Below are 22,637 nucleotides of genomic sequence, written 5' to 3'. Positions count from 1 at the left end.
TCATGCCTACGGCTCCGTCAGAATCGCACCCTAGATTCATTTTTAATTCTGCCCTGAAATCTTAGGCACAGTCAATTCTGAAATAAATGAAATTCTGAAAAACATCTAACTAGGGTACATTTCAGCAAAACTTTAAATATGGATGAATTTCTAGAAAAAAAAAACTTAAAATAACTTAATTCCTCAGTGTTGTTTTGTTTTCCATTAAGAGTCAGAAAGGAATCTTTGAAGAAATTCTTGGAAGAGAATACTATTAGAATTTTTTTGAAAAAAGTCCAAACCTTGAAAAAAAGTACAAACCTTGAAAAACCAAGAATGTTTCAATAGAATCTTTGCCAAAGCTCCTGTAATAATTCACACAAGAAAATCATTGTGCATTTTCTCTCGAAATTCTTGAATGTATTCTTGGATATTCCTTGAAAAGTTTGTGAAGAAGATGTCAAAGAAATTGTTCATCAGATCTCTCAATACATATTTAGAATGAATTTTGAGGCAATACAGGGGCGTCCTGAACGAGGAACCGGCACATGCAAATCAAATGGCTCGATCAACCGAATTGCTTCAGGAGTAATTCCAGTACAACTTAATCGCTTGAAACATTTTACAAGACTCACGTGTCATTCGTCTCTTTCTATCTGTTTCATCTTTCATTGTTACTAGAACTGTATGCCCTTCTGCTCATTTGATATCGTCTCTAGTACCCCTCTTAATTCCTACATTATTCCACTGATCAACTTTTAAACTAAAAAGCCCATTTTTTAATCTTTCAACAATCAAAATAAATTCAAAATATCTGTCAATCGCTCCTAAATGTCCTTGAGCAATGGTAGTATCATAAACATACCATACCATTGTATGACGTCAGGTCTGTAATGACAGCTGGCTTTGGCCATGTCAGAGCTTCACGGGACGAATAGGAAAATTCTTTGCTGAAGAAACTGTACTTTGTAAATTAGTCCATTTTATGGTCCAGTGATTAAAAAAAGTGAAGTTCTTTTACATAACCGCCGATAACTTGCCAAATCATCAACTTTCAAGTGAATTTCTCTGCTAAAGCTTATTTGAATATACCCGATTTTACCACTTTACGTTCTGAATTATTACGACCGGATTTGAAAATTTAATAGTTTTTGCGATCATTTCTCTGAGTATGTAGGGATTTCAATGTAATTGTGCAGAATTCCCTCAGGTCTTTCGTGTTCCAACTTCGATGTTTTTGCAAATATGTATGAATCTCATTACAATTTTAACCACTGAAGAAACTATTCTTCCGTGTCAAAACGCTGTAAAAAATTTCTCGTTATGACAACAAGAAGCACCACAGTAAATCAAAATAAAAAGCCAAATTCTGTGGAACAGACTTTACGTAATGTTTGGATTTTCGGTATTTGTAACTCTTCACTCCTATATATCTCAGTTTAAAGATAGTTTGAAACCTAGCCGCAATATTATTAAAACTTTCGTACAAATAATTTCAAATTACCATTACAATGGACCCCATTATCGCCGAGCTAAACTCATCAAAAATCGTGACTCACCGGCATTTTGCGTATCACGCGTTTTGAACTCCCGCTCCAGCTCCATCCGCCGTTCGCGTAACCGTGCTGCCAGTTCTCGCAGTGCTGAACTTTCCACCAGTCCAACGCGCTGCCGGAAGGTCAGTTTGCGTGTCTTCGACGCCGCTGCCGTGTACATCACGAAATGGGTATCCAACTGGGGGTCCAGCTTGAGGTAGGCCCCCTTGTTGGAACCTATTTCGTAATAGTTGGAGGCGGAAAATATCGTGATGACCTAGTTTTGCGGCGGAGAATCGGGAGAAACGATTACTGTTTATTAGCACTGATGAGCGAGTTCATTGCGATTATTGATACGTACCTTTCCGCCGTGCATGATTTCGTGACCATCGGGTTTGCATTCGTGCGACCGCACCAGATACTGCAGCTTGTATCGTTGTAGGAACTTGTTGGTCACGTCCGGCCCAAAATAGGTCCCGGCGCCACGCAGTGAGTTTGGCCGGCAGCCTTCGTTGTGTTGCGGATCGCTCCAGAGGATATCGAATACCTGTGGTGAATGGGGAAATTGATAGGCTACCTTCAGGAGTGTGAATGCTAGGTTGTATTATAATCAAAACGGTTTGATATAGGGTAATTCGCCAATTGCTGAAAGACTTAAGGCTGAAGGTGTCTAGGTTCGATTCCCGGTCGGTTCAGGACCTTTCGTAATGGAAATTTCCATGACTTTTTGGGCATAAAGTATCATCGTACTTGCCACACGGTATACAAATGCGAAAATGGCAACTTTGGCAAAGAAAGCTCTCAGTTAATAACTGTGAAAGTGCTCTTAAGAACACTAACCTAAGAAGCAGGCAAGAACAAGAAGAAGATGATGATGATGAACGACTAAAATATTTGTCAATTGTGGAACACGCCGTAACACACGGGGTGTTCAAAAATAGGCGAAATTTTTCCCGTTCAACAGAAGGCGAGCTACCCTACTCCTCGAATACAAAACACAGTTGTCATGGCGTGGATATCCTATTTTAACATGTGTAATATAAACCTTCTACCAGTTCACCATACATGGTACCGGCTTCCACTGAATCTTCGTGTCGATAGTACACAGTGGGATGCAAATTCTCCATAGAGAAATGGAATTAGATATGCATATTTGATTAATATGCAACATATGCTGGTTGGCAGCACCAATCGCAAGGTCTAGTTAAGGTGAAACCTACAGGAATTCCATGTGTTCAACTTTTAAACGATTTCAATCAAACATATATAAGTGCGCAGCCTAATTGTGAAGATGTTTGAGTCTTCCGATGATGATAAACAACCTTCAATTTCTCTTTACGACGGCTTAGTTCACTCCATTGTTTATGCACACTAGCGCCAAATAGGGTAACCAATATATTTCGGACCCCCTGGGCCATTTTCCTGCAAATTTCCCAGTTTAAATCGAAAGGCCAACTCAATTCGCACGCCATTGGAAAGATAGGACTATTCCACACTTGCAACCGTTTGTACACAGAAAATGTGCTTATTTTATCTGAAATTAATTTAATTTTATCAGTTCATCCATGCAACCGTTACAACACGTTACACACAGAAATTGAAGCCATCAGAAATTTTTCAAATGTAAACAAAAACTTTTATCAAATTTCTGAACTAAACGTAGATTTTTTTCGGTTTTCCATTGTCAATCCATTGATTAGACTTTGGGCAAGCATATTATACAATCAGTGTCTTGAACTTTGTTGCCAAACGATAAAAAATGCCGGAGTCCAAAATATATACTTTGAGGGTTAAAAATTTATTGGTGTGTCCAAAATAATGAAGAACAGTGCTTCACAATTTAATTATTCTCGACGTTTTTTGGATCCTACATGACCGTATGGGCATTTTTATCTCGTAGAGGAAATTTTTCTCTACATTTTGGCATGTTCTTTAACGTGGTTACGCTGTGCAATTAATTAATTGAGACAAAAAACTAAAATCACTTCCCTAGGGGGTCCAAAATAGACCGTTACCCTAGTGGATGAATTCAGAACTCTGTAGGATCCCTCAGGGAAGCAATGCTCACTCTAAAAACTGTCTAAAAGACATACATTTTCTAATTCGTTCAGATTCCAAGATATTCCAACGGAAGTGGTGTTGTACACTGCCGTTGCATAGAAGTGGATTTTTTTACCATGAATAATTCTGAAAGAAAGCGAGCTTTGTCCTTTACAACTCTTCCCAAGACGAATCTATGAAAATTAGGGGCCTATTTTGTAAATCGAGCAGCTACATGTGACTCGTCTGTAGTCATTGTCGATCAAAGTAAGCATGCATATTTCATATGCCATCCGTCGACTCCCATAGTGCATATTCCATAAAGTGACAAAGGTCGAGAAACTCGAATGACAGAGCCGTGTCGAGTGAATTTTTTGGTTTGATTTCACTTTCACAACATCTTGGATCGGTATTTTTGCATCTATTTGTTTCTAGTTTTTCAAGAACATCATAAAAATCATAAACTCTTTTTATGGCCGATTTTTTCTAGTAATTTTTCTACGATCATTAAAAGGGGTCCGAGTGTATGTTGAAGGTGGATTCAAAACCGTTTAACCTTAAACAGACCCTTATACCCACGGTGTACCGTAATAGCTGCAACGTACACTCTTCAATCAAGTACTATCGACATGAACTCACTAGGCTTCCACTACGTTTAGGTACCTGCTGTTTACTCACTCTTCGCTCACATGTGAGCATATCTGAGCGCAAAAGGGTGGCCCATGATGATCAAACTATAAAAAAGGAAAACGCCCCCCACATTTGGTCATTTGTATTTTCAGAAACGACTGTGAAAATTTGAGTAGAATCCGTCACCTTCAAGAAGGGGGGGAGGGGGGTTTAAACGATAGCATGAAATCTGGATTGAAAAATCCACAAAATGTATGTATTTTGTATGGGATCTGACTGTTTCTTTTTACAAATTTTATGAAAGAGTGAGAAAGATCTCTGCACAAAAAGGTTCCTGATGGAGGCGTTTTACTAATGAAAATGGCTTTTTAGAATAATTTTAAGATTTCGATTTTAGAAAATCTTTTTAAAAATAAAAGTCTCCACAACAAAAATTTGTTACAAACAGCTTTTGCCTATGATTCTATGGTTAAAAAAAGGATTTTTGAAAAATTTGAAATCTGAAGAATTGTTTAAACATCATACTTGTTTTCAAGACAATGTTTTGATTATCGGTCAATAAGTGGATACAGACATCTTATATTTTTGTTAAATTTGGTTTGATGTGATTTTTGAAAGTAAATTTTTTATCTAGCATGATCCCTAGATGCTTAACTTCATACGACGAATTTATTGGAACCCCTCTCATCGTCACAACATATCTACTTGAAGGTTTCAAATAAAGAGGTGTTGTTTTTTGTGGGATTCTCATAAGTTGAGTTTTCGAAGCATTATGAGGAATATTCCATTTTTATAAGTATGAAGAAAAAATACCCAAATTTGTTTGCAATCTACTACAGATGACATGCAGGCGGCCTTTGGTTTTTTGGCGGAGAGACCTTTGTAATCCGCAAACAAAGATTTTTGACATCTCTGAGATATCTCAGGTAAGCCAAATGTGAAAATATTGTATAATATTGGTCCTATAATGCTGCCTTGAGGAACACCAGCTCTTACAGGAAGCCTTTCAGACTTGCAGTACTGATAATTAACCTGATGTGTAGGATTTGACAATTGGATCAATCTTACAATGTATGTTGGAAAATTAGGGTTTTTCAATATTATAATCAATCCCTCATGCTAATGGGCCACCTCAATGCTCATGCCCAACAAACGGCCCAAGAGCATTCGCAAACAGAGCCCGCAATTTTCCGAAGTAAGTCTTAGTTGCTTCCTATCCTATAATATCTGTACAACCTACTCGACGCCAAACAACACAAGGTGGATTGATGATAGGCAGAGTGTCGGTCCTGGAGTCGGGGCAAAAGGAAAAACAACACCGGAACTGGAAATTGCAATCGACGGAACCAATTGCGAAGTGCTCGAGCCAGAGGATTGAATTGGATGGAAGGCACTACCTACCGCTATAGTTTGGCACTTTGATGCAATAAACTGCAGTAGGTTTACCGCACACCACTGGCCGCGCTGCCAGCCAGTTGGTCTTTATATATTGTAAATTTTGCACCCTATCGGACGCGACGATTTGTAATCGTCGCCCGTGAAACCGTCGCCAAAATCGTCGCCAGGCAAGCAACCGCTGTGTATTTGACGTTTTACCAGTCTTACCAACACAATAGCAAATCACCTCCTTTGATTTTTTTCTGGCATTTGACGTTTCACCAGTCTTGCCAACACAAAGGCCAATCACCTCCTTCAATTGGTTTTGCTGGCGACGATTTTTTTCAGTCTGTTCGAAAGTTGGCGGCGCGTTTTGTTGCGAATGAAACAGACAATAGTCGTTGGCCATAAGTGCGGAGCGCGGTTCGGGCACGGAGCGGAAGTAATTGAGATGCTAAGAGTTAATCGAAAACTGGAGCACTGTGTCGATCGATTCGAGTGTAATTGACGGACTTTGTGTTCAATTATTGGAAGTGCGATATGTATAGCCTGCTTTCAGTGGCATGCAGTTATGTGGGAGGGCACTGTGTCTATAAATAAGATCGGTGCCAGCCCGGTCATACTATTAAAAGATTTTTTTTTATGAAAAAACTGTTCCTGAGATGAATTTTCCTTAGGATTCAAAGGGTTCTTCTTTTTCTTCTTGACATTACATTCCCACTGGGAGAGAGCCTGCTTCTCAGCTTAGTGTTGCCAAAGTTGCCATTTTTCCATTCGTATATCGTGTGGCAGGTACGGTTATACTCTATGCCCAGGAAAGTCAAGGAAATTTCCATTATGAAAAGATCCTGGACCGACCGGGAATTGAACCCAGACACCTTCAGCATGGCTTTGCTTTGTAGCCGCGGACTCTAACCACTCGGCTAAGGATGGCCCTCAGGAAACTTTAAGTGGTTTTTATGTTTTTGTGTGTAACGATTCCTTAGGCTTTCATTGGATTGCTTTGGATTAAATGACATTTTTAGAAGACCGTTAGAGTTTTTATGAGGATAATAGGTTTTCTAAGGGCTCGAAAAATCATTGCGATCCAACATCTCTCCAGAACTTTTCAAACGGGTTCTAACGATATTTCGGAATTCTTAGTAGTTTTCAAAAGTTTTTTGAAAGGTTTTTAAGATTCTCCACTAAAAAAAAAGTATTGCAACCATCAGTTGAAAATTGAATCACCCCATCACCCCCCAATAGTTTACCATCATCTCAAAGCAGATATTTTAACATTATTGTAAAAGTTATGCAGCGCATCAAGGACATTCGGAAAGCAAACAGTTTGATTCGCAATTTTGCCTCTATGTGGTGCTAGTGAGCATGTAAAATTGAACACGCATGTTCTATCCTTTGATTCACATGAGATAAAAAGTTCGAGTATTCGAAAAAGTTGTTGTGAAGGTCAAGTACATTCATTTTGGTTCAAAATTTTACCGCAACGTGACGCTAGTGATCAATCTTAACTAGTTTTATATTGAGATCCACATGAGATAGAAAGGTCTAATATTTGGAAAAGTTGTTCAGAAAGTCAAGGAAATTCGGAAGACAGACAGTTTAATTCAAAATTTTGTGTGAGCATGTAAAATTGAACATTTTTAAGAAGTTCTATCTTGCGATCCACATGAAATAGAAAGATCAAGTCTTCGGCAAAGTTATAAAGAACATTCGGAAAGTAGACCTTTTAATTCAGAAAACTTCTGCTTGGTGCCCCTCACTAGCAATTAAATAAAATTTTAGGATTTCAAGCGAGTCATATCTTCCGATCTAGATTAGATAGAAAATTGAAGTCTTGAACATCCAATAATTTAGTCCTGACTTACTAGAAAATGAAGTGAATGAGGACTATATCACTGGAAGTGAAATGAATCAGACCTAAAACTCTTGAATATGATTCCAGACCTGAATCATTTAATTATGAGTTGAATCAAACATGATTTGCTAAATATTAAGTAGAGCAATACAGAATCTCTTGAAAATGAAGTGAGTCAGTTTTAAATTATTTCAATATAAAGAGAATCAGACCTGAATCATAAGAAGATGAAGTGATTCAGTCCTAACCTGCTTGAAAGACATGAATCACTGGAAAATGCAGTTAAACAAAAATGAATAACTCAAACTCGAAATTAATTAGATCCTAGTTACTTGACTATGAAATAGATCAGAACTGAATCACGCGAATATGAAATAATTAAGACCTTATGCACTCAAACACGCAATGAATACGACACGAATCAATTGGATATGGAGCGAATCCAACATGAATCGCTTGAATATAAAATCTGAATCACCTAAATATGAAGTATAATAGACCTGAACTACCGTTCTACGCATATTTGTCCCGCGGAATATAAGGTTTGCATGGAACATGGGACAAGTAGGCGTAGAAGGGCAGTGAAACACTTAAATATAAAGCAAAACAGTCTCGATTCTGAAGAAATTTCTTCATTTCTCTAAATCATTTAAACATTAAAAAATTTGGGCCTGAGTTACTTGAACAAATATTGAAACATAACTAAATCACTTGAAAATGAAGTGAAGCAGACCTGAATCACATGAAAATGATGCAAATCAGACCCGAATAACTAAGAATTGAATGAATCAAACTTGAAACACTTGAATATGAAGTATATCAGAACCACTTGTCTGAAACAGAGAATCAAACATGAATCGATCAGGTATGAAGTGAATCACTTGAATAAAAAGTCAATCACTTAGACATTGAAACGTTCTGACTCGAATAATTTGAATATGATGTTAGTCAGGCCTGAATCACTCGCACATGAAGTAAATCATATCTGAATCACTCTGAACATACAATGGATCAGACCTTAATAACTTTTATCCCCTACATATTCTCGACTTTTCGATGGAAATATAAAAGAAAATCAATATTTGTATCAGCCTTTAAAAAAAATTGAGGGGCCGGTCTCGGTGTAGTAATTATAATACACGCCTCTCATGTCGAGGACCTAGGATCGAATCCCATCCCCGAGATAGTCACTTATGACTTCAAAAGTTATAGTAACGATTTCCTTCGGAAGGGAAGTAGAGCGCTGGTCCCGAGATTAACTAACACAGGGATGAAAATCTCGTTAATAAAGCTATAAAAACAGAGAAATTTTAGTTAATAAAGCTATAAAAACAGAGAAATTATATACATTATTTAGTTTTAGTCTTAATTTATAACAATTATCAAATTAAGACGAGGTTGGTGGTCCAATGGCTACCGCTTCTGCTTCATAAGCAGATAGTCATGGGTTCAATCACAGGCCCGTCCCTTTCCTCGTACTTAGTAGTTGTGCTTCTATCTACCACTTTTAATATATCACAGTTGATCTATCACAGTTCATAGCATTTGCTAAAACCCAGGGGACCGACACGGCTGTCATCCTGCATACATTTTGGCTCTTCCTCACATCGTTTTGGTACTTCGCGTTTTGGTACCCACTTTCTGGTCGGTTTGCCCTAAGCTGCTCCTGATTTTCGAGTATACAGCTCATACGCTGCTAGTGCTAGATTCTGGCAATTATCGCATTGAATCGTATCGCAACATATCGCATTGAATCGTCGTATTTGACGACGCTTTTCATTAGTTCATCATTTTGTTCAATATTTTACGCATCAGCGAGGAATCATTGATGTCTCCTACCCATAAAAACATATGTTTTGTCCTTCCAAAAATATTCAAAACAAGAACACTGGACGCCATGTTGAATTGATGTTGGGTTGGTTAATATTGGCTCATGCCACCCCCCTGCTAAAACCCGAGACGGACAGAAATAAAACCGTTTCCCTACGCTTCTATTCTTTCATAATTATAGCACGCTTTTTCGTACACTTGATGCATAGCAAAGCAAGCCTGATGCTAACCAAAGCAAGCCTCTCTGCTTTAAAAATTACCTCACTCCGTCACCCATCCCGTGGGAGCCAATTGAATGCATCATAAACTTCTTCCCCTTTCTCTCATTGGTCTGCCTTCTGACGTGGCAGGCATCATTGTTGTCTAAAAATAGATGATCACCAGCACTTATACACTGAGGGATTCTGTTAATCCCAAGCAGTCATCTGGATGGTTTCATGTGTAAGTGCAGCAGATTTGGCGATACTGGAGTAGCAACAACGGGCGGCCAATCAAGCTCAAGCTCAAGCTCAATTTAGAACAAATATCAAATTGATACGTAACATCTGTGATAATTTTCAAACTTTTCTATATTTAAGTTAGAACATTGCATTTCAATAAATTCAAGAAATTTTCCATGATTGTTGTTGTGATATTAAATTTAATTCATTTTTGATGCTATTATCTTTTCAAACTGTAAGCTGTAGTTGGTTGAAAGATACCGTAGTTAGGGGTGAGATTGGGTCAAAACTGCGTAAGTTTTGATAATTTATTTTCAAGAGCGTACGTATTAAAACTGGCCCTATCTTACCCCTTCGAGGGGGTGACATTGGGCCAAATAAACTTGAATTGATATGCAATAAGCACTAATCAAGACAATAGTCTTCCGCTCAAGTTTTCTAAAGTTTCCAATAACAATTTATATGATAAATATGAGATTTCAAAATGAGTATTCATCTACCTGAAAGTGAGATTTTTTATGGAACCTTAAAAGTGACATTTTAAAATGGCATCATTTTCAAGCTCTTTTCATTTTTTTTTTTTTTGAAAATAAACTACTTTTTTTGGGAAACTTTTTATGGTTGCAGTACTTCAAAGAATACTACATTATAATAATAATCCATTTACTTGTTGACATTTTTTAGATGATGCTTGTGCCTAATGCCAACCCCGACGTACAATGCGGCAGATCGCTGTTTTCGGCGGCCAAAACCTCTTGTACACTGGATATGCATTCTAGACGTTTGGTATCTTCGACAATGTATTTTGGAATATTCTGTACTACATTTAAACCCCTTCGGATTTGATCAAGATAAGTTAAACTGATCTAGATCAGTTTCATTTTTTGACAGGAGCATCTTAGCAAAAAAATTTCTTTTGAAAAGTTCTTTCTTTAGGCATTTTTTTACATTTCTTCTGAAGACACCCACCCTCTATCACTGACAAGGACGGCGCTGTATGAAACTTTAGTAAAAACAGCCAGAGTCGGACTTGACTATTTTTCCGTACGAAAAATGTTAATGTTTCCATTCGGTTTTCAAAGCTCAACAATAATATGGTAAATGTTTATCATTTACAAGTGACATTTTTGGATTTATAAATACTTTTAATAAAAACTGTCTAAAAACAAGGTTTGACAAAATCCTGGATAACTCATTAAGCGGTAGCGGCTAGTCAAGAACATTTAATTCATTGTCGCGAAGAAAAAAAAAGTGCGGCCTGGTGGGGCTTTTTTGTTGTGGTGGTCTAAAGTTTTTATGAAAACATTTCAAAATACTTGTATTCTATTAAATTTTAATGCATAACATTATTGTACAAAAAAAATATATTGAATATTAATAGAGTGTTTTCAAGAAGTCATGACCAAACTTGTATTTTTATAATGGTGGCGAATACTGGACCACTTGCACCAGTATTCGCCACGATTTTAATCTCGGTTCCTGAATTCGCCACTTATGTTGATTTCTTATGGATGGTGGCGAATCAGGAACAGGTGGCGAAAATAGGTGCAAAGGAGCAAAAATTTTAGGGAAAATGATTTTTTTCTATTATTTTCTGAGAAAATTTTGCGGTTTCCAAGAATGTTTCCGTATTATCTTAAAGCAATTTAGCGAACACTAAACAATTGGCAACCATAGGGGGAGATCCCCCAGTGCCGGACAGCACCCAATAACTGACAAAGTCGAAAAATTGAGAAATCATGGTCCAATCAAGATGGTGTATTAGTAGAAAAGAAAGCTATTATGTAGACTAATGTTTGCGTAGAATAACACATCCTTGAAATATGCATGTCTTTTTAAAAAAGTAGAAAAGATTTAAAATCTTTTAAAAAAATTACGTATTCTCTTAATTTTGAGTCTATTCAGAAATTATTTCGAATATGAAAAAATACTTTGGATCACGTAAGCTTGATCGAAAATAATTCTAATTTGACAGTATGAATGTATTTTGTACCATAATTGAACAAAATATGGACAAATTACAATTTTCGTTAAGCATCTCCTGTCCCTCAGTTTCGGACAGCTTGATTTGTTATATGATATATTTGTAATTATTGCGTCAGTGTCTCAAAATGCTTTCATTTTTCATGGGTTCCGACAATCATGGTATCAAACATGCAATAAAATTAAGAAGAATGAACATTCAGAACAACATCGTAAAATGTGCTATTTTTCATCATATATGGAAGAGGTTTATGAAAGACATCTTGCAAACTAAGAAAAACTCAAATTATTCTTGTAAATGTTGCAAATTCATTGAATTGGTAATTATAAACTATTTCTATAGTGTACATATTCAATGATGTTCAAATTTGCAGTATTCGAGGCATTTCCAGATCGTGTCCGGTATTGGGTGCCACCTTTCAAGAACGATCAATTTGGTACTAAAATACACCATCAAAATGCATTGTCAACATTCATATTTATATTTTCAAATTAATTTTTGTACGCTATAAAAATGATAATATTTATCATAAATGGGTAACACGAGCCCATAAAATCAATTGTTTTCGAATTATGAATTTAGTGGCTTAAGTGTCCGGTACTGGGGGATCTCCCGCTATATGTCATAAAACGGTTTATATTCTGGGCAGCGAATAACTGGTACATGGCGAATACCGGTACACCTTCCCTATTTATAAAGTAATTCTTAATTTTATGTGAGAATTCTCAGATTCTCTGAGGCGGCGTCCACAAATTACGTAACGCTCGAAGGGGGAAGGGGGTAGGCTCGAGCGTTACGACTCATACACTCAGGCAAATGGACTATCGATAAACATAGGAACCCCTTATGAAAATTCGCCACAAGAAATCAGATTGAAATTCATAAATTTGCCTTATGAAATCAGAATTTGAAAACAAAAAACGTTATCGCGGCAACCTGGAATCGAACCAAGAATCTTGCGATCGATAGGCCTGAGTGTACACCATGCGCCTATCGACGCCTTGAATGGATAGTGAGGCTAGCTGCCTGCGAAGATGGTCAGTTTGTCTCAGTCACCATCTGATACTGACGGAGGATGGATGTGCTCCCCAAAGCACGGTCCTCCGTGAGACGTCTTCTGGTGGCTAGACGGATTTTTTGAGGAGGGGCTGGGAATCGAACCCATGACCTTCCGCTTATGAAGCGAAAGCGTAACCTCAAGGCTATAGACCCCCCACGATTCTAGATTTGTAATAACAATTCTGGGATTCTGGAAGCCATTCTGGGATTCTTTTGGGAATATTGTAAATCCGGTGTTTGATCTGGCTATTAATCTTATGAAATTATTCGGGTATCTTTAAGACGGTATTTCTGTGATGGTATTTTTGCTCCTTTACCTCCCAGTGGTGATATGTTTCATCCTGATTCATTCATTTGCTTAGAGACAAGGAGCTACGGTTACCAATGGCTTTTAAGGCGAGATTACAAGTTATGCGAGAATTATATTATAATCTTTCGAATGTCTGAATCACTATTGTGAGAATTTATTTTTTATTTCTGGGAATTCCAGGGATACTACCAGACAACCTACCGAAATAACGAGAATACCATAGAAATACTAAGAATACCATATATATCGTCGGAGTTTAACATGCTGTTAAAAATCCACAGAGGAACCTCAAAATTCTACAACTATTTCATCAAATTCTCAGTACTGGAATCTTTAGAACTCTAGGAAATTTATAATTTTATAATTGCTGTAATCTCAAAATCCCTTTATAGGATTTCTAGCTAAAATTCCAAAATGCTCAGAAAAATCTTCGTTGTCAAATCATTATAAAATTCACATGAACATAAAAAAAATTACATAACCTACATGAATTTGAATTCATATTTTTACATGATTTGTCGTGTGAATCAGCGACAAATTTGGCATCCCCCTTATATGCATGATTTTATTGATTTTACGCTGCACTCTGAATGGAATTTTCTTAACGTGCAACATCAGTCACTGCTCTTGTTCGAAAGCAGTACGTACTACATGTTCGAAAGGTTTTTTATTCATACCAAAAGTGTAGTAAACTTTGTAGATTTTGTTTTTGAGTAGATGATACATGTAGTAAAGTTCAACGATTTTTATTCATACCACCCAATAAAATTGAAGGTCTTGACTAGTCGCAGACAAACAATTAGCTACCGCTTCATGAGTTATCCAGAATTTTGTCAAAGACTGTTTTTGGACTTTTTTTTTACTAAAAGTATTGTTAAATCAGAAGATTTTGCTAGTGAATGATACAAATTTACTTCGTTATTGTTAAACTTTAAAAACTTGATGACAATTTTTTATAACAATTATTTGTATGAAAAATTGTCAAAATCAATTCTTTGGCTGTTTTTACTAAAGTTTCATACAGCGCCATCCACGTTAGTGATCGAGGGTGGGTGCCTTCAGAAGAAATGTCTAAAATTCCTCAATGAACAACTTTGCAGAAAAAAAGTTTTTTGCTAGGACGTTCCTGTTAAGCGGTAAAACTAATCTAGATCAGTTTTATCTTATCTTGATCAAATGCGAAAGAGTCAAAATGTAGTACAAACTATTTTAAAATACTTTGTTGAAGACACCAAACCTCTAGGATGCATATCCAGAGTATTAGAGGTTTTGGCCGTCGGAAACAGCTTTGTGCCCCAGTGTGCGACGACGGTATATCAATAATAACATATCATTTTACTTTCAATTCTTAAATACATACATGACTTTGCACTTGCTTCTAATTCCAGAGCTATACTCTCCTAGAAATTCATATGTCACATTCCTCTCATTCGTTATCACTGCTAAAGGCAAAATGCCTTGAAAGTAGCATGCTTGTGGCAACCCAAAATTAGTGTACAAAAATGTTCTATTTCTCTCTTCATTTCCCGTATTTACATTTACATTTGACACTTATGATTCACCAAATTCATGCACCCACAATGGTCCACTAATTTGACGTTTAAGCGATGCCATATTCACTCGTTAAATTCAAGCCAATATGACTATTACCACTCTTACCATTCTAAACACATAAATGTAGTTTGAAATTTAAAAGGACTTTTTGTAGGATTTTTTTTTTTTTTTTGTATGGTATTCAATTGGAGCTGCCTGACAGCTTAACTTGTCAAGGCTGATCCCTCGGTCTGGCTTTTGCCAAGTTTCCCCTCTACCAGGACCAATACTCAGACGGACTAGGCACTGGCGCCCACATGAACACTGTTTTTTATTAGTATTGTGACGTGGTAGTTTTTGAAAAGTGCCCATATTCCCTTGCTTCTGAGAAAAGGAAGTATTGTGAAAATCAGCAGCTCCATCAGAATTTGTTTGAAATAGTTGTGTAGTAGTGTCATTACTAATACTGTCTAGTCGAAATGGTTTTGAATAATTTGTCATTCAAGTGCTATTCTGATTACTCCTGTCTTTTACGTAAGATTAGAGTCTTAAATGTCAATTGTCGTCAAGTTTTAACAAAATTAGGCTGTTTAGTAGTAGTTCTAGTTAATTTTATTTTTTGTTGTTAAAAGTGTTTATTGGTCATTACGTTCATATATCCTTAAAGAAAAAAGTCGCTTTCCTTGTCTGTTCAACAATTTTTCGAAACTAGCAAGTGTACCCTAATGATCGATCTCAGCGTCTTACTTCCCATAGTCATTTTATAGTGAATATTGAAGAGTAAAGTTACCTTAGGCTATTACAGTCTCCTACATGATTCACTTTTCGGTGGCAAATGCAATGCTTCACAACGCCTACTTTCTACTTGTAAATTTTGCGAAAATGAAGCTGGAATTAGATTATTTATACCGCTGTTACAAAAGAGGTATTTCTTATTATGGCAATGTAAAAACCATATTAAAATAAGATTGTCGCCACTTATTTCTACTCAGTGAATCTACTAGTCATTTTCCTAAGAGTTCCTATGTATTCCCTACGTCGAATATGATAACGATGTATCTAACTAGCTAATAGTAAGAGTGGCTACGGATCATTCTGGTTAGCAAAAGGCAAACTGAACGTCACCAATAGTATTAATGTCCACTTCGAATAGATTAATTATTTGAAATGGGCATCAATTCTATCAATGACGCAGAATGTCCGTTGGATCACATCCGAGATATTATTGCGTCTATGCCATATGAATTATGACGCGGCTTTAAGCAAAAAGTGCCAAAATGTGATACCACCACTACAGGTTACGCCTTTGGTTTCCATCATATGGGCTAATGGATTATGCCCTCCCATCGCGGCAAGGTCGCATAACCAAGGGGAGGGAAAAGGACTTTTTGTAGGAATTATTATAATATCCAAGAAGAATAAGGAGTCTCTAAATGACTGAAGAAAATCTTGTCCGGATTACCAGAGCAATCTTCTAGGAAATTTTCGGAAGAATTCATCGAAAAATATCTCAAAGGGTATCTCTAGAGCGACTTCCTATAAATACATATACCTTCTAAAATCCCTTGAAGAGTTTTTTGAGGAACATAGAAGGGATTTTTGAAGGAACAACAAAAGTTTTCAGTAGAAGTTTTTCAAGAAATCGCTCAAGATTCTCCTGACCGAATTCTTGAGGAAGATAGTGTAGAAATTTAGAAGCGATTGCAGGAATAACTTCCCATATAATCTCTAAAAAAAATGCAGTCAAAACCCATACAGATTGATTTATGAAGGATTTTCCAGAGAATATCAGAATTGTCAAAGCAAAGTTCTGCAAAAATTCCAGCCGCTCTTCATGTTGAAGAAACTGATATGTTACGATACGTAATTTCCCGATTTTGTCAGCCCCATGCTGCATTTAGGGTTGACAAAATCGGGATAAAATTTTTCAACTGCTTTCAAGTTTTATTTTAACTTTAGTACTTAGTTAATACAAAAATCATTTTTATACTTCCATTTTCCATGTACCGTAATCCAAGGTAACATTGATAAATTTCTTGGATAATTATTTAGAATTTCAAATTTCAAAAATTCGATCTTTAGATGATTGTATAGACGTGGCCAAGGCACTATGGGCGGTTTCCATATAGAATGGTGGCCAAAAATATTTCTGCCATCTCATGTCATATTTATGAGTTTTTCGATACAAATTTTATATTTTGTTTTCAATGAACAAGTTTTTTTTAATAATGATGCATATAGGCCACTAATGCAATTAACGATGCGAAAACCACTATAAATAATAAAACTTACCTAATAACGATGATATGAATCATTTAGCGATATTCAATTGTCCCCTGAAATTATCTTATGCTGATATTAAAGAAAAAAAAGGCTAAATATTGAAAAAAAGTCAACTTGCCCTAACTGAAAAAAGTGCAAATATGTGTGGCTAAATTTTTCACGGTTGTTTAGTTTACATCTTTGAATAACCTTGGAAATGAATTTTAGCCTGGGACAACTTGGGACAAAAAAGTATGGGATGTATAAAGTTTCGGTAAAAAATCGAAAATGTTTTTTTCAGTGTAGTTTCCACATTTACTTGAGCTTGAGCTTGAGCTTAATTGACCGCCCGTGGATGCTACTCCAGTATCGCCAGATCAGCTGCACTTACACAAGGAACCAACCGAATGACTGCTTGGGACTAACAGACATCCTCAGTATATAAGTGCTGATGATCTTCTATTTTTAGACGACAATGGTGCCTGCCACGTCAGAATGCAGACCAATGTGGGGAAGGGGGAGGAATTGATGATGCATTATACTGGCTCCCACGTAGACCGTATATACCACTGCATCTACGCCAGTTCATGTGAGAGTGTATGGATTGGAGGGAAGGCATGGCAGAAAGGTTTGCTTTTGTGGTTAGCAGACTGCCTATGAATCAGGCGTAAGGCAAGGCATGCGCGTGGAAGAATGGAAGCGTTAGGGAAACGGTTTCTTGTCCGTCTCTCGTTCTAGCAAATGCTATGAACGAATAGTTCGAGTGTGATAGATTTAGAATGGAAGATAGAAGCAAGTGAGAGATATACAACTACAAAGTACGAGGAAAGGGACGGGCCTGGGATTGAACCCATGACCTTCTGCTTATGAAGCAGAAGCGGTAGCCATCAGACCACCAACCCCGTCATCAGTGTAGTCCCCACATTTAGCTGAAGTAAAGTACGAGTTTTTTTTGTTTTTTTTTCTAAGATAGCTTTTTTAATTAGATATGTATGAAATATTACGATTCTTCAGTATATTCCATCCAACGAATACCTTGCATTTGTACTGAATTCTTTGTTTTTCTTAAAAACTCCAACTTTGGCATACTGTATCAATGAAACTACAAAGGATCGTACTCTAGTATTCCAGGAATATCTTAATATAAGTGTTTACTATGTATTGATGTACCAGAAGAACCTAACAGAACAAGTCATTTTTTCGATTACACAGCGAACCAAAAATGACATTTTTGCCGGTCTCAAGGATCAAACTATGTGTCTCTAGCAGATTTGGGGTTGCTGTATCTGATGCCGTTCTCAGAAATGCTCCAGCACGTCACAATTTTTAGCTACAGGTCGCCAAAGTTGTATAAAACACTGTTTTAATTGATGTTTATACGAAATTTAAAGAATGATTTGTCAAACTTTTGAGTGATCTAAGCCACCAAGCATGTAAAATAGGACTTCAACTTTCATTTGAGATAAAATTTGGTTGAACTTGTGCGAATAAATTTAGATTATATCGAATTTTTCAACATGTTTGCAGTCTCCGTACAAAATTCTACGTTTTTCTTTTATGGGAAAATACAATACTTTTCGAAACCATCAAAAAATTATTTTTGAGCATCGAAAGTATTATGAACTTTGTTGATAATAATTGTTATACACATGAAGTTTGAATTCTGCGGCAAATTAAGCAAATAAATTTCCATACAAGCTGGCAAACTTGCATGCAAGTTGGCTGAAATAGTCAAATTTAGAATTTTCAACAGTGAATATCTCAAAAACTAGACGTGCTATATTTTTCAAAACGGCAATGGATTCAGCAACCCTTAGTTTAGTAAATAGCGATATTTTGGTGCTTGAGACAAAAACGTGTTCCGCAGTGTTATTGGCCACCTGATCGCCCATAGTGCAAGGTTATAATTGACTTTATGCACCCAATATTTCCAATATAGATGTGTTTAGTCTAACTAAAATAAATATAAATTTTAGGTTGACAAAATCGAGTCAAAAAGGTGCTAAAATCGGGGGTAGACAAAATCGGGTCAGTACTGTATATTGAAATATTATTAAAAACTTTACGTTTTCAGATTGAAAGACAATCTACCGCGGCTGAATTCTTGTAGTAATTTGATTCGTGTTAAAGCATAACATTTTATCGATAAACGTGTTCCTCATTTTTTCTCAACTCTGTGGATCACGAATAGAAGACTTTAGAATACTCTTCATCACTTTACTGCCGTGAATCGCAAGTCAGTCCCATATGCATTTTCGTCAAAATTGAGTTGAGTTCAGTTTTCAACATCTCTTCCAATGCTATTTCAGTTGCACTAATAAAATAATATTATTTGTTCGGAAAAATTAGGGAAAAACAGCAAGTCAAATTGTCCCATAATGAAAAGTAATCGCATATCAGTCCCACTGCAGACTTTCGCACCGTGGAACACAAAAATATAACTTTTTTTGATCATCTTTATATTTTTCTCGGAAAGATATCGTAGTGAAAAGCAAGTTGTGAAAGTTTCATTAAGTTTGGAACATGTTCCAATCTCCTGGCATTTTTTGAATATTCGTATGGAAAACGAGTTTGAAAACTTCACAGCCCATTTTCTCAATGCCTACTTTTTACAGATGGGACTGACTTGCGATTCACGGCAGTTTAGCAAGCAACCTTTTATATCCGATCCCACATCCGGCTAATCCAATGCCCGCTCCAGTTGTAAATGGTGCATGTTTTGTCATCCATCCGGATTAGGACATGACTGACCTGTCTTCTCACAGTTGTTGGGTGAGCTTCCAGAATAGAAAAGCGTTTCGCTTAGTGTAGCCATATGGGAAACGATTTTCCCACCTCCATCAAGTCTGGTGCTCATCGTGCTCTTATGAAACGTTTTACGTGTCATCATCCTTCTATTTGTTGTTTGTCACTCTACTGAACTGACTAGTTGGGTACCTTTACCACAGGAAAACAGACGTGACACTTAAAAGTTTCTTTAAAATACATTGCTTGGTGTAAAACATCAACTTATTATATTATAAGGCAGTAACTTTAACACATTTTTGATTTCAAATATTTGTGAAACCAAGCCGAATGTGTTGAGATGTCTTATAGGGAGCCGCGTTTCGAGCTTTATGACGGAAGAGAAATAGCCATAGAACTCATTGGATTTGAACCGTTTAATTTTCTATTTCTAGTCTAACTTGAAGCCAATAAACTGCAGGTTGCTTCAAAAAATTATGGGACAATTGGATTCATCTCTTTTAGATTTAAGGGGCACAACATTTCTAGTATGACTAGCGGCCCTCAGGAAAAACACCTTCGAAAAATTCAAATTTGCCTATCTCAGTAAGAAGCAATAATTTCGAAATTATTTAGAGGTGTATTTTGTGTTAACATATGTATTTAAAAAGGTACATGGACATTGATTTTTTAATGTTTTCAATTCGAGATCATCTTTTCCATATTTTGCTGTTCGGATAATTTTCGTACACCCTGTGTACCATCATTAACTGGTGAGCTTGTTGCACTAATTTTTGTTTTTTTTTTTGCAACAAGAGCTGCAGAAGATGTAAGTGTCAAACGTTAAACATGACAGAAAACGATGTGCGTACCTCTGGATGTGAGGAATGAATCATAGCAAAATTGAAATAATCGTTCAAAGCATGGTCAATGAAAAACTTGTCAGTGTAATGTCTGTTTGTCTGTGCCTTCACAATTCAGCTTGGAGAAGTAGTAGCATAGATATGGATTCTTGTTTCGTATATTGCATTTTGCAACACGCGCTTGAGTTTAACACAGTTTGTAAGTTCAAATTTTGTATTAAAACAATTGAATAAAACTTTTGGAGCACGACAATGGCACAATATCGTGGGATACGTTGCATCCTACTTGCGGAGATTTGTTTGCTTTTTCGATAATTATTTGTAAAAAGGCATTTTATACAAATTTCAGCAATTCTGGTTACGGTCGTGAGCTCACAAATGCTTGGCAAAACCAACAACACAAAAATTTTTATCGTTTCAAATTTTCGTCAAATGCGGCAATCGAAACAGCCAAATGCGACAATCGAAAAATTCCCTGCTGCCACAATACCGAAGCGGAAGAAAGCAGCACCGAAGCGATTTGCTGCGTCGTCCTGCATAGAGGAAAACGTGACACATTACCGGGTTTGTCGTAGTCACCTAGCAGTAGCCGGTGATGCGGCTTTTGCTACTTTTACCCGAATATCATTTTCCCGAATGTCAGTTTCCCGAATGTCAGTTTCCCGAATCACCCGTTTCCCCGAAAATTAATGCAAGGCCATATTTCATCATTCTCGATTAAACACATATTACTAAAAATGCTGAGGACAGTGCGACTCGAGAGACCGATTCGTTTACCACCTTGAAATTAATGAAGTTATGACAAGTTTTTCTTCTTCTTGGCATTACGTCCTCACTGGGACAGGACCTGCTTCTCAGCTTCAAGCCACTTCCACAGTTATTAAACTGCCCAGGGAAGTCAAATAAATTTCCATTACGAAAAGATTCTGGACCGATCGGGACTCGAACCCAGACACTTTCAGCATGGCTTTGCTTTGTAGCCGCGGTCTCTAACCACTCGACTAAGGAAGGCCCCAGTTATGACAAGTGCCAACAACTATTTGAGATAACGAGGTATTCGGAGAACTGGCGCTCTAAGAACTAGTTTTCGGGGAACGACATTCGGGGAAATGTGGCACAACCCGTGATATGCAATGGGTTCTCGCGTTCGGATGCATGTTTACCGTGAATCCAGTCACATACACCGTCGTCCTCGTCAAACTACGCCAAGGAAGAGAATTTTGCAATTCTGTAGCACTTCGCTACAAAACCGTGGAACCATAGAGGACGATACGGCAGATTAGGGCGACTGGTAGGTATAACTGTCTATTCGGAGCACGTTTTGCATTTCAGTGTCACCTAATGGGATCCTAAGAAGGATAAACGACTAACGGTTGGCTGTTTCGGTTGAGTGACGCGAGTTAGCAAGCACTTTGAGTGTTCGGAAAATAAAATAAATGGTTGATTTAGTTGTTCGACTTTTCAATTGGATTGCGTGTATCCCTTTGTAGCATTCAGAACATACCTGTTTCCATTCCACTTTGTCGATTATTTCCGCTCCAGGTGCAGAGCTTTCGGTAATTGGTGGTCGTAATAGAGAAACGTACTGTGAAGGGAAGAGAGTGAAATGATTTATTAGAATAATCTTTCATTTAGATTCGTCAAAATAAGAGTTTAGAAGGTAAACATTTGATTATGACTCAAATGTCGGCCTTCGTATCTACACGCGTTAGCAGAGATCTTTCGAAGGTGATTTTTCCATCGACGTAAATTCCATTTACGTAAAATTCAATTTATGTATTTCCGACCCATCAGTTAAAAAGATGTTTCGGTGTACCAGTACCCACCTTTCCTCGATCCAAGCTCCGGATCAGATCGAGATCGGTGGAATCGGAAATGCCCCCGTGCACTACCAGCACCCGGTTGTTAACTATCGTGCCCAGCGGAAGCCACCGGTAGACTTCGTCGATGAGCTTTAGCAGTCTTTCGGCGTTGTGTTTATACTTTTGATGAACCTCCCGCACAAACCCGTAACGAACGTTCATGACGGTGTCCTCGTGGTTACCCCGGTTCAGGAAGACACCACCGGGAAATACTAGGAACGTACACAGCAGTAGTAGGAACACTTCCAGCCCCTTCTTGCCCCGGTCTACAAAGTCTCCGTTGAAGACGTACGGGTTCTCCGGCGAGGGCAGGCCGTTCTATAAGCAAGGAATAGTTATTCGAACGACACGATA

General features: G+C 37.3%; 1 protein-coding gene across 5 annotated transcripts in view; it reads right to left on the bottom strand.

Moving 5' to 3' along the window:
- The window catches only part of LOC5577768 (serine/threonine-protein phosphatase rdgC), a 229,034-nt gene that overhangs the window by 15,650 nt on the left and 190,747 nt on the right, over window positions 1-22,637 (bottom strand). For all 5 annotated transcript variants that reach the window (XM_001663491.2, XM_021854816.1, XM_021854819.1 and 2 more), the window contains exons 7-10: window positions 22,248-22,601; window positions 21,926-22,006; window positions 1,876-2,061; window positions 1,539-1,791 (exon numbers count right to left, since the gene is read on the bottom strand). In XM_001663491.2, coding sequence (XP_001663541.2) covers window positions 1,539-1,791; window positions 1,876-2,061; window positions 21,926-22,006; window positions 22,248-22,601 — 874 coding nt within the window. The remainder of the gene's footprint in view (window positions 1-1,538; window positions 1,792-1,875; window positions 2,062-21,925; window positions 22,007-22,247; window positions 22,602-22,637) is intronic.

Source organism: Aedes aegypti, chromosome 3 (assembly GCF_002204515.2).
Source record: "Aedes aegypti strain LVP_AGWG chromosome 3, AaegL5.0 Primary Assembly, whole genome shotgun sequence".
Classification (NCBI taxonomy): domain Eukaryota; kingdom Metazoa; phylum Arthropoda; class Insecta; order Diptera; family Culicidae; genus Aedes; species Aedes aegypti.
Note: the sequence above shows the minus strand (reverse complement) of the source record. Positions and strands in the feature narration are given on the sequence as shown.